The sequence below is a fragment of the Hypanus sabinus genome, chromosome 19 (assembly GCF_030144855.1).
Source record: "Hypanus sabinus isolate sHypSab1 chromosome 19, sHypSab1.hap1, whole genome shotgun sequence".
Taxonomy (NCBI): domain Eukaryota; kingdom Metazoa; phylum Chordata; class Chondrichthyes; order Myliobatiformes; family Dasyatidae; genus Hypanus; species Hypanus sabinus.
Genome location: NC_082724.1, coordinates 54,815,408 through 54,827,742, shown reverse-complemented (window position 1 = coordinate 54,827,742; position 12,335 = coordinate 54,815,408). Strand labels below are relative to the sequence as shown.

General features: G+C 42.2%; 1 protein-coding gene across 5 annotated transcripts in view; it reads left to right on the top strand.

The window, feature by feature from the left end:
• bap1 (BRCA1 associated protein-1 (ubiquitin carboxy-terminal hydrolase)) overlaps positions 1-12,335 on the top strand; it is a 99,121-nt gene that overhangs the window by 46,843 nt on the left and 39,943 nt on the right. For all 5 annotated transcript variants that reach the window (XM_059944435.1, XM_059944433.1, XM_059944434.1 and 2 more), the window contains exon 7: positions 4,348-4,490. In XM_059944435.1, the coding sequence (XP_059800418.1) occupies positions 4,348-4,490 (143 nt within the window). The remainder of the gene's footprint in view (positions 1-4,347; positions 4,491-12,335) is intronic.

Below are 12,335 nucleotides of genomic sequence, written 5' to 3'. Positions count from 1 at the left end.
TCGAGAGGGAATTTGTAGAGTGCCTATGAAATGGCTTTTTAGAGCAGCTTGTGGTTGAGCCCACTAGGGGTAAGGAAATTCTGGATTAGGAGTTGTGTAATGAAACAGTCTTAATTAGGGATCTTTAAGGAACTCTTGGGAGACAGTGATCATAAGATAGAATTCACTGACTGCAGTTTGAGAGAAAAGCTAATGTCAGATGTATCGGTATTGTAATGGTGTAAAGGGAATTATAGAGGCATGAGAGAAGGTGGAAGAACAGCATTGCAAACGTTACTCCACTCTTCAAGAAGGAAGGGAGGAAATTATAAACCAGTTAGCCTGACCTCAGTGGTTGGGAAGATGTTGGAGTCGATTATTCAGGATATAGTTTCAGGGTACTTGGAAGGCACTTAATAGAATAGGCTAAAGTCAGCATGGTTTCCCTTAAGGGAAATCTTGCCTGAGAAATTTGTTGAAATTCTTTGCGGAAATAGCAAACAGGATAGACAAAGGGGAATTGGTAGATGTGGTGTACTTGGATTTTCAGAAGGCCTTTGACTAAGCAGCCACACATGAGGCTGCTTAAAAGTTTAAGAGCCCACGTTACAAGAAAGATACTGGCATGGATAGAAGATTGGCTTACAGACAGGAGGCAGAGAGTTGGAATAAATGGGGCCTACTCTGGTTGGTTGCCAGTAACTAGCAGTGTCCTGCAGGGACCAGCATTGAGATTGCTACTTTGCACTTTGTCAACAATTTGGATGACAGAATTAATGGCTTTGTGGCCAAGTTTGCTGACAATACAAAGACACTTAGAGGGGCAGGTAGTGTTCAGGAAGCAGAGAGTCTGTAGAAGGACTTGAACAGATTGGGAGAATGAGCAAGGAAGTGGCAGACGGAATAAAGGTGTAGATTAGGGATTTCCAACCCTTTTTACGTCATGGACCAATACCATTAAGCAATGAGTCCTGACGAAGGATCTCAGCTCGAAACGTTGACTGCTCAATTCCACAGAATCTGCTCGACCTGTTGAGTTCCTCCAGCATGTTGTGTGTGTTGCTTTGACCCCAGCATCTGCAGTGCATGTTTACCATTAAGCAAGATGAATGTGGACCCCAGATTGGGAACCCCTGGTGCAGACTACACGAAATTCAAAAATTAGAGGTGTTGGGATTTGGGAGTCCTTGTTCAGGATTCCGTAAAGCTTAACTTGTGGTTGGAGTTTGGGTGTGAGTAAGGCAAGTGCTATGTTAACAGTCATTTCAGGAGGTCTAGAATATAAAATCAAGGATTTGATACTGAGGCTTTGTAAGGCATTAGTCAGATAAGGGTTGGAAAATTGTGAGCCGTTTTGGCCCCCTTCTTGAAGAAAAGATGTGCTGGCATTGGAAAGGGTCCAGAGGAGGTTCACAAGAATGATTCCAGAACTGCAAGGGTTATCTTATAAGTAGCGATTGAAGACTCTGGGCCTGTACTCTCTGGAGTTTAGAAGAATGAGGGGGGAAATCTCATTAAAACTTACCGAATATTGAAAGGCCAACACAGAATGGATGACGAGAGTTATGAGTGAGTCTAGGACCAGAGGTTGGTGGATCTGTGGAATTCATTGCCATGGACGGATGTGGAAGGTAAGTCATTAAGTATATTTAAAGTGATAAGTTGTTGATTACTCAAGGCATGAAGTGTTATGGGGAGAAGGCAAGAGAAATAGGTTGAGAGGGATAATAAATCAGCCATGATGGAATGGTGGAATAGACTCAATAGGCCAAGTGGTCTAATTCTATTGCCATGTCTTGTAGTATTATGATCTAAATCTCTGCAGCCCCCTCTCCAGCTTGAAAGTATCTTTTCTCTAACAGGGTGTGCAAAACTATTAAAGCTTTGAAGGTTCATTTATTATCAAAGTATACAACTTGAAATTCTTCTCTGGGTAGCCATGAAACCAAGAAAGAAAAGAAAGGCAGCAAGATCATCAACCCCCCCCCCCTCAAATCCCCCTCCTTGTTAAAAACAAACAAAAATAGAACAGGCATATTAACCCCCCAAATCGCTCCTCCCACACAAAAAAACTGAACAAAAAGAACAGGCACATCAATCCCCAAATTCCCCTCCCCACACAAAAGAACAAGAAAGATTGGGCAAAAAGCAGAGAATATAAAAAAACTATAAGACTGAAAGAATAGTCTGTAGCCACAAGTCCACATCCAAAATGCAGAAAACCTGGTTAACCCTCTGTGGACACAGCAGCAGGCCTTTCTCTCCCTGCAAGCAAAAGACAGGCAGCCGATGCCCACCCTCTGCACTCACCTTGATACTTCAATCTTCCTCGGCACAAAATAGAGTCAAACAACGTCTCTTGCCCTGTTCCGCAGATTCCTTGCCATGAAGTTCCTGCTCGCTGCCTCTGTCTCCCAAAATCCTCTCGGGAGACTTCAGAGTGCTGAGGCACCCACATGATTTCCAGACTTTCTCATTTGCCTTTGATGTTTCAATCTCCCCTGTCACTTTAATCGGCGAATAATCACCGAAATGGAGTCGAACATCAGCCCTGTCCCACAGCTTGCCCATGTACGCTGCTTCTGTCTCCCGGGATCCTCATGAAGACTGCAGAGCGCTAGAACACCCAAACAATCTCCAAACAGCAAGTCACAGGCTCCAGCAGTTCCAGAATCACATCCAAAATGAAAAACAAATACAAAAAACATAAAAGAAATGAAATATATGCTTTCATGATCTATGCAGAAGATGTTGCTTGAAGGAGTTTTGTATGCAGGCACCATCTTGACCAGAAGTGCAGCCTCACCATTGTCTTATATCTGGAACATCATGTCCCTACATCTAACTCAGTGCCCTGACTGATGAACGCCAACAAACTAAATATCGTCTTCACCGCCCTACTCGCACAGCCACCTACAACGAAATGTGCACTTGCACTTCCAGGCCACTCTGTTCCACAATACTTGTCAGTGCCCTGCCATTCACTGTGCAGGTTCTACCCTGGTTTGAATGTCCAAAATGCATCACCTTACAATTGATAACCGTTTGCTGTTCCTCAGACCATCACACTAATTAATCAAGATCTCTGCAATTCATTGTTACTTGTTTCACTGTCAACTTAATTTAGTTCCATCAGCAAACTTGTTAATTGTGCCATGTCCATTCATTTCCAAGACATATATATTGAATAGCAAAGGTCCCCACTGACCCCTGGGGCACTAATCCCAGGTTTCCAGACAGAGAATGAACCTTCAGTCATCACCCTCTGTTTCCTATCATTGAGATAATTCTGAATCCACCTTGCTAACTCCCCCTGAAGATTTATTGAGAATTGTGATTAAAGGAGTGATATGGTTATCAGTTGTGCAGTATATATTTAGAAAACAGTCATTAAAGGAAAGCATTCATAAGAGAGTTCTAGCTTGAAGCTCTCAGAATTGAAAACACGATCATGCCCTCCAGTTCTGTCTCTGTGGAGTTTGCAATGTGTGGGTTTCTCCGATTTCCTCCTGCATTCAAAAGATTTGAAGCCGCACTTCATTCCCCTTCCCTATGAACCCACCTTTCCCTGTCTCATGGCTTCATCTATTACCTGCCAGCTTGTGCTCCATTCTCTTCCCCCCTCCACCCTTCTTGTTCTGGCTTCTTCTCCCTTCCTTTCCAGTCCTGATGAAGGGTCTCGGCCCGAAACATTGACTGTTTAATCCACTCCATAGGTGCAGCCTGACCTGTTGTGTTTCTCCAGCATTTTGTGTGTTGCTTCAAAAGATTTGTAGTTGATAGGATAACTGGTCACCATAAATTGTCTCTAGTGTGTAGCTGAATGTCAGAATCTTGAATCATGAAAACGTGAAGAGAATGAAATGGGGTTAGTGGTGGATTAGTGCAAATGTGTGGTTAATGGTCAGCATGAACATGGTGAGCCAAAGGGTTTCCATGCTGCAATTCCCTAAAAACAAAAGATTTATTTCTAACTTAATGCTTGTTTTCATAGAATATGGAACTCATTCCTTTTCCCCGCAATTCTCCTTGCACCATTTGTGAAACCAGAAGCAGTGTTGTTTTCTTTTGGTTGGTTTTAGGTGCATGAAATGAAAAGAATGAAAATCTTCTGTCTTGTTCTTTCTCCTTTTCATTATTGTCTCCCTTTTGTAGTTGGTTGTCTCACCACAAAGTTCCTTACTATATGTTGGGGCAGTCTTGAATATACAATCATGCCTACTCCTAACCATTCTTGTAGTTTCTGCATGTATGAAGTGTCAGCACAAACATAATTCTCCTTCATTTGACTTGAGTTTTTCTTCTAAATAATTACTTTAGGAATGCATGAAGCTCTCTGACTGCTCTTTCTACCTCTTTTTACTCTAGACCTGAACCACGGCACCTTCCAGAGAAGCAGAATGGGATTAGTGCTGTGCGGACCATGGAAGCCTTTCATTTTGTCAGCTACGTTCCCATTAAAGGTCGCCTCTTTGAGCTGGATGGTTTGAAAGCCTATCCCATAGATCATGGTATGAACTGCTCTGTATAATCTTTCATATCAACTTTAGTCAATATTTACAGTTTGCTTTGAACATTCAGATACGAAGCCTACATCTTTTTACATTGGATGGAGACGTATTTTTGTGTCAGAAGATTGAATTGTAGATATATATAGAACTTTTTTTTATTGTTTACTTTGCAATTTTGGGTTTGGTTTTATGCTCAATGGTTTGGTCAATGCTCCTCCATCAGGCATCTTTTGTATTTTATGTTCATGGGTTCATTGTCCGTTCAGAAATTTGATGGTAGAGGGAAAGAAACAGAGTGTGTGGCTTCAGGCTTTTCTCCCACCACCTCAATGGTAGCCATGAGAAGAGGGCATGATCTTGGCTGATGGAGGTCCTTAATGATGGATGCTGCATTCTTGAGGTGTCACCTTTTGAAGGTGTCTTTGATGTTGGGAAGGCTGGTACCTGTGATGGCGCTGACTGAGTTTACAACTTTCTGCTGCTTTTTCTGATCCTGTGCAGTGGCCTGTCCATACCAGACGGTGATGCAACCAGTTAGAATACTCTCCACAGTACATCTGTAGAAATGTGTGAGTGTCTTTGGTGACATACCAAAATTTTCTCAAACTCCAAATGAAATCTTGGTGCTGTCATGCCTTCTTTGTAGTTTCATTAATATATTGGGCCCAGGATGGATCTTCAGAGATATTAAGACCCAGGAACTTGAAACTGCTCACCCCTTCCGCTGCTGATCCCTCAATGAGGACTGGTGTGTAGTCCCTTGACTTCTCCTTTCTGAAGTCCACAATCAGTTCTTTGGTCTTACTGATGTTGTGTGCAAAGTTGTTGCTATAGATCAACCATCTGATCTATATCATTGCTGTATGCCTCCTCATCATTGTCTGCATTTCTGCCAACAATAGTTGTGTCATCGGCAAAATTTATACTTGGCATTTGAATTCCGTCTAACCGCATATTCATGAGTATAGAAAGAGTAAAGCAGTGGCCTAAGCATGTGTCCTAGAGGTGTGCCAGTATTGATTGTCAGTGAGTAAGAGAAGCTATTGCCAATTTGCACTGTCTGTGATCTTCTGGTGAGGAAGTCAAGGATCCCTTTGCAGAGGGAGGTACTGAGACCCAGGTTTTGGACCTTGTTGATTAGAACTTGGGGTATGATTGCATTGAATGCTGAGCTGTCATCAATAAACAGCAGCCTGATGTAGGTATTGCTATTGTCCAAGTGATCCAAGGCTGAGTGGAAAGTCAGTGAGATCGTATCTGCTGTCAGTCTATGGTGACGATAGGCAGATTGCAGTGGGTCCAAGGTCCTTCCTGGTAGGAGTTGATTCTGGTCATGTCTAACCTGTCAGAGCACTTCATCACAGTAGATTTGAGTGCAACTGGACGGTAGTCATTGAGGCAGATTACCCTGCTGTTCTTGCTGCTCGTGTGGTGGTTGCACTTTTGAAGCACATGGGAGCCTCTGACTGCACAGAGAAGAATTTAAGATGTCCTTGAATGTTCCTGCCAGTTGTTTGGCACAGGTTTTCAATCCCCTACCATGAGGGCCTGATGCCTTGTAAGGGAACTCCCTCTTGACAGTGTTCTTATGTTGGCCCAAAGGCAGAGATCACAGAGTCGCGAGATGCTGCAGAGATTTGCACAGGTGTAGTCTTATTCTCCCTTTCAAAGCTTGCATGAAAGGTGTTGGGCTCATCTGGGAGTGAAGCAACACAGCCATGCATGATGTTATGGTTCACCTCATAGGAAGTATTGGCCTGCAAATCCTGCCAGAGCGGATGTGCATCCGATCTCATCTCTGACTTCGATCAGAATTGCATTTGCGCCCTTAAAATCCCCTTCTGAAGGTTGTACTGGGGGTTCATGTATAGTCCTGGATCAGTGGTCTTAGACACCTCAGCAGTCTTGCTCAGTGGTCTTGAATCCCTCAGCAGACGACAAATCTGTTAGTTCTTCCATGGCTTTTGGTTTGGGTATTTCCAGTATGTTCTCAAAGGCACACACACGCTCATCCACACACGTCTTGATGAAGTCAATGACAACTGGTGTACTGTATTCATTCAGAATCAAAGATGTGTTTCTGAATGTTTTCCAGTCTACCAACTCAACGCAGTCCTGTAAGAACTCCTGTAGAAGCCATTTATCTATTTTCTGTCTCTGCGGTATTTTGTGTTACACATTTATAATGGGTAATTTGTCACGTGGGTTGGGCCTGGTAGAAGTGAATGAGTACCGTTAGTATTTATGCTTTGTCTTAGTCAGATTACTCTAGTTGAAAGAGTGAGCCATGGGGTCTTTTTTCTCTGTTGACTGCTAATTATGCAATACTATTAATTATGTTAATTTTGCGATATTACTAATTTTAGTTTCGTTAGTTTTTCATCACCATAAGATAATTCGTCTTTGGTTTCGTAATGAAGGATTGAACATACTTTTTGACTTGGAACTTATGTTAGAAACGTGTCATACAGTGTCAACGCCTGTACTCAGTCTTTCAGTGATCTTGTCAAGTTCAAGTCAAGTTTATTGTCATTTCAACCACAAACTGCTGGTACAGTAATGAAACAACATTCCTCCAGGACCGTGGTGCTACATGAAACAACACAAAGCTACACTAGACTATGTGAGACAGCACAAGGCTACACTAGACTACGTAAAAACAACATAAAAACTACACTAGACTACAGACCTACACAGGACTACATAAAGTGCACAAAACAGTGCAGGGCAGTACAATAATTAATAAACAAGACAATAGGCACAGTAGAGGACAAATTACAATATAATAATAAATGATGTAGATGTCAGTCCGGACTCTGGGTATTGAGGATTCTCATGGCTTTGGGGGAAGAAACTGTTGCACAGTCTGGTCATGAACGCCCAAATGCTTCGGTACCTTTTGCCAGATGACAAGAGGGAGAAGAGATTGTGTGAGGGGTACATGGGATCCTTCACAATACCGTTAGCTTTGTGGGTGCAGCGTGTGGTGTAAAAGACACCTATGGTTGAATGCTGTTAATAGACTTCAGTTCAGCATTCAACACACTCATTCCTCAGCACCTAATTAGAAAGCTGAAACTGCTGGGCCAGAACACCTCCCTCTGCAACTGGATCCTAGACTTCCTGTCTGGGAGACCTCAGTCAATCTGGATCAGGAGCAGCATCTACAACACCATCACACTGAGCACAGGGGCCCCCCAGTCCACTGCTGTTCACTCCGCTGACCCATGACTGTGCAGCAATACACAGCTCAAACCACATCATCAAGTTCGCCGATGACACGACCGTGGTGGGTCTCATCAGCAAGAACGACAAGTCAGCTTACAGAGAGGAGGTGCAGCGGCAAACAGATTGGTGCAGAGACAACAGCTTGTCTCTGAATGTGACCAAGACAAAAGAGATGGTTGTTGACTTCAGATACTTGTTTTACAAGTAACCACTACATTTTTGTCAACAAAAAAATAGTTATACCAAATGAATACCAGTCTACAGCAAAGGATTGCCTTGCACCTGTTGGGGAAATTGGAATGGCAACCCTGTGAAACCTGCATGTTGGCAACTATAGCAGTTTGTAGTAGGACTATCTGTGACCTTTTGTTAATTCATCCTATGTATTTGTGGTTTGAACACAATTTGGAATGGTCAGCACTGGGGACTGTTGCTCGATTGCATAGCATTTACCTGAGGGTTTGTCGCTTTGTTTTTTTGAAATGCTGAACCATTGTCCTGGTTATTGACAGTTAAGTTGAACACTTTTTGGTCTGATTTAAGCGCTGTGGATGTGCAGACTGTTTGTTGACTGCGTTTATTGAATGGAATATCACCAGTTTGCAGATGTGCTGCAGGCGAACAGTTAATTCCGAGTTGTGCAGTAAGGAAAAAGTAACTTGAGTGAACTGAAGCATGGATTTGTCATCAACGACCCTGCAATTGGGGCTATCAAAGAGAAACTAAACTTACTCTGAAAACTTAAGCTGGAAGAATCGAAAGCCTTCCAAAAAAAATTATAAAACAAATATGAACGAAATTAAAGGTTAATTATCATCAATTGAGGATCTTTTGGGAAATGTCTTATAAGTGCATTCTTGAGGACGACTAATCTCTGTGAAGCTGGTGCGAAGCAACATCACATATTCATCTCATTACTTCCCAAGGATGAGCAGAGAAAACAAAATGAATGTTTTTCAATCATTGATAGCCTTTGTAGAGCATTCTTAGAGGATGTTACACAATGGTTGACCCAAATATGTTACTTTAAAGATCATGCTGTAGCAGCAAGAGTATATGTGGCTCACTTTCCGACAGGCGATGTTTCTCAAATTCCAAAGCATATTCTGACAATGCCTATAGCAGAGGACCCACAAGATGATGTAAACCTGAAAGACAGTGTATCAAATGTCAATGCTTGAAGTTTTGCTGCAGGAAGAGCATCTCTTGTATCTAATACCAAATCTGCATGCTTTAAAATAGAGGCATTCATCGCATGTCAAGGATTATTGAAGGACAAACCACTACGGAAAAAGAAGGAGCAGCTTAAATTTCAAGAAGAAATTGCCACACAGGTGGCCAAAGTTAATGTGCTAAGACTTCAAGTGCGGTGAGTGCTGAAAGTGTTCCAGCAGGACAGTCCCATGGTGTGAGTTCCTATATTGAAAAAGCACGGAGGGAAACAAAAACACTCAATGTCAGTGATTTCATTTATTCCTCAAGTGTCTGTGAAACATAAACAAGACCCCAAGAGGTGGTTAAGGGTGTTTACTCTTAGCCTGCGCTAATGAGGCACTCTGAACATATGTCATATCCAACAGTTCAAGTGGCTTATGGGGACATTCACTTATAGCGTGGAAACAATTGCTTCAGATGATAGATGTCAGAATTGTATTATTGATATTGCGAGGAAGCAAAATAAAATAACAACCTTATTGGTAACACCAGCAGTGCATTTCATCTTTGCCTAAAAGAGAGATTCAGATCTTTGATGGTGATCCATTGCAGTCATGAAGGCTTTTAAAAATACTGTTGAAGGCAAGACTGACAGCTATAGTGACTACCTCTGTTTCTTTGAGTAATACTGTAGGGGTTATCCTAGAGGATTTGTCAGAAGTTGCCAGCATGTCAAGCCTAAGAAAGGGCATGTAAAGGCTAAGCGTTTACTTCAGGAACAGTTTGGTAATGATCAGAAAATTGTACCTGCCTACTTTCAAAAAGCTTTCTTGGGTACCAACCAAATCTGAAGATGTGAAAGGTTTTCAAGACAACAGTCTTTTTCTTAGAGGGTATTGCAGTGCAATGGAAGAAGTGCAGTAAGTGTATGAGTGAACATGCCTGCTACTCTTGTCAGTTGTAAAAATTCAAAAAAATTGCCCTGTGTGCTTTGGGATAAATGGAAAACAGTGGTCTGTGAACTGCAAAAAAGGTATAACCATCAGACTACTTTTGCTGACATTGTTGATTTTATTGAAAGGCAAGTAAAGATTGTTACAGACCTGACTTTTGGGAATACACAGGATGCTACATCACCTGCAGTTAACAAAACTAGTCATAACTTCATTGTAAGGCTGAAAGAAGTAAAGCTAAAAGTGAACCTGGAACTAATAAAAGGGAAATGATCTCATCTGCCAGAGGGTGAACACACATTGGATTTGTGCCCTCGGCTGGAGAAAAAGGCTCTTAGTGAGAAGATTGCTTTACTGAAGGAAAATGGTGTCTCCTTTGGCTGTTTATGTTCAGGACACATCAGCAAGGACTGCAGGGAGCATCTTCCATGCAAGGTATGCAGTTGTAAGCATCTCAGCATACTTCATGTGCACTCTTAACAAAAAGGGTGCAGAATCAAAACAAACCATGAAGCCCTTGGATTTTGGGAGAAGTTACTGCTGCACAATTACACCATTTTACAGATGCAGGCAAAGATGGCTACAAAGCAGTGACCTACCTATCATCAGACACCTTTCACTGTCATGTGCACAGTGTTTTAATATCTGGAAAATCTGGGTCAGCTCCGTTGAAGTTAGTTTCTTTCGCTTGTATGGAGCTCATTGCTGCTACAATGGCAAGATGTAGGGACACGTTGTGGAAGAAGAATACTGTTTAAGTGTGTTGTCTGTTGACGGCTGCACACAGCTCCAGCATGCCAGCAGATGGCTGATCTACCTCCAGGTGAACCTCCGTTTACACATTAGGAGTGGAATACTTTGGACCATTTGAGATGAAGAGCAGAAGGAGTACGGTGAGGATGTATGGGGTCATATTTATCTGTCTAGCTATTTGAGCAGTCAACATTGAAGTGGCATCTTCTTTCGACACGGATTCCTTTGTTAATGCACTTCAATGCTTAATAGCAAGACGAGGATAGGTTCCTGAACTGCACTCTGATAATACGACAAACGTTGGAGCTGACTGTGAGTTGTGAGAAGCCCTTAAAGATGGATCAGAAATGTCCTACTTCAAAAAGGAATTTAGTAGATTTTTAACCCCCCCCGCCCCCCACCCCCGGCTGGTTCACATCATGGAGAAACATGGGAAAGGTTGATCAGGTCTGTGTGAAAGGGCCTTAATTCCATCTTGTAGGCATGGACTCTTGACAAATGAGGTTTCCAGACAGTCCTTTGCAAATTAGAGGCTATTATCAATGGTCATCCAATCACTAAGACATCCTCTGATCCCAATAACTTGGAAGCATTTACACCCAACTACCTGTTGTTTCTGAAGACCTCATCATCTTTATCCCAGGAGAGTTCCAAAAGGAAGACAGACGCATCATAGATGGAAGCAGGTCCAATACATGTCAATCTTGTTTGGAAATGGTGGGTCAAGTAGTACTTAACACAGTTACAGTAAGGTAGAAATGTCAGGTATAAAACGCAGTTTACTCCCAGGAGACATTGTGCTTATAGTTGACATCTCAGTGCCTTGAAACTCATGAATCATGGGAAGAGTCATTCAAACCTTTCCAGATAGAAGAGGATTTATGTAGCAGATGTGTATCAAGACCAAGACTAGTTGTCTGAACAGGCTATAACCAAGATCTGTCTTCTACAGGAGGCAGAGGTTGGAAGAAGTTTCATGAGTTTGACTTGGCTACTGATTTGAAAGAGTTGACAAAGATCATTCTATTCTGGGCTAAGTGCAGGCAACCTTTGACTTGGAGGACTGCTAGATGACTTGAAGAAGAAAAGAGACACTATAAATGTTAAGATGTTTGTCATACACCACCACCAGGATGATAGTGGAAAACTACCTTAGCAGATAAAATGGAGGACACTTGACCGCAAGATGTTCCAGGTTGGATGAGCAGGACTGTGAAAGAACTGCTAAATCTGTGCACCTTGATGAGTTAGTTCTAAAGCATATTCCATCTCCTCTACCTTTAAAATAATCAACTGACTTCTCTTTACGAAGACCGTTGAAGCCATTGGGCTGCAGTGCTGCATCCAAAATGGTAGTTGTGAGCCAACTGTCCGTAAAGCAAGGTACACCTCAGTTCCTGATGTCCCTCTGGTACTGCAATCTTGCTCTGAGGATTTGAATTTTATTTTTCAGAAGACTGTGTATTCACCAGCAAGGGTAGTCAGAAGATGGGGTCTCATTCATACCTGTAAATCAGTGTGCTGTCCCCACTTAAGTTTTCTTAAAAGGGAACTGCAGTCTGTAGTCCAGGATTTGCTGCTATTGCTAGAATTGAGTGTCAATAGATGTTTTAAACTTCTTAAAATAATGTTGCTTACTGAATTACCCATGGTTGTGTATGTGTATTTCAGCTACAGTAATCCTAAATGGGAATATTTGATGATTCCCGTTGGAGCTACAATGCAAAGAGTTGCCACTTATTGGTGCCATCAATTA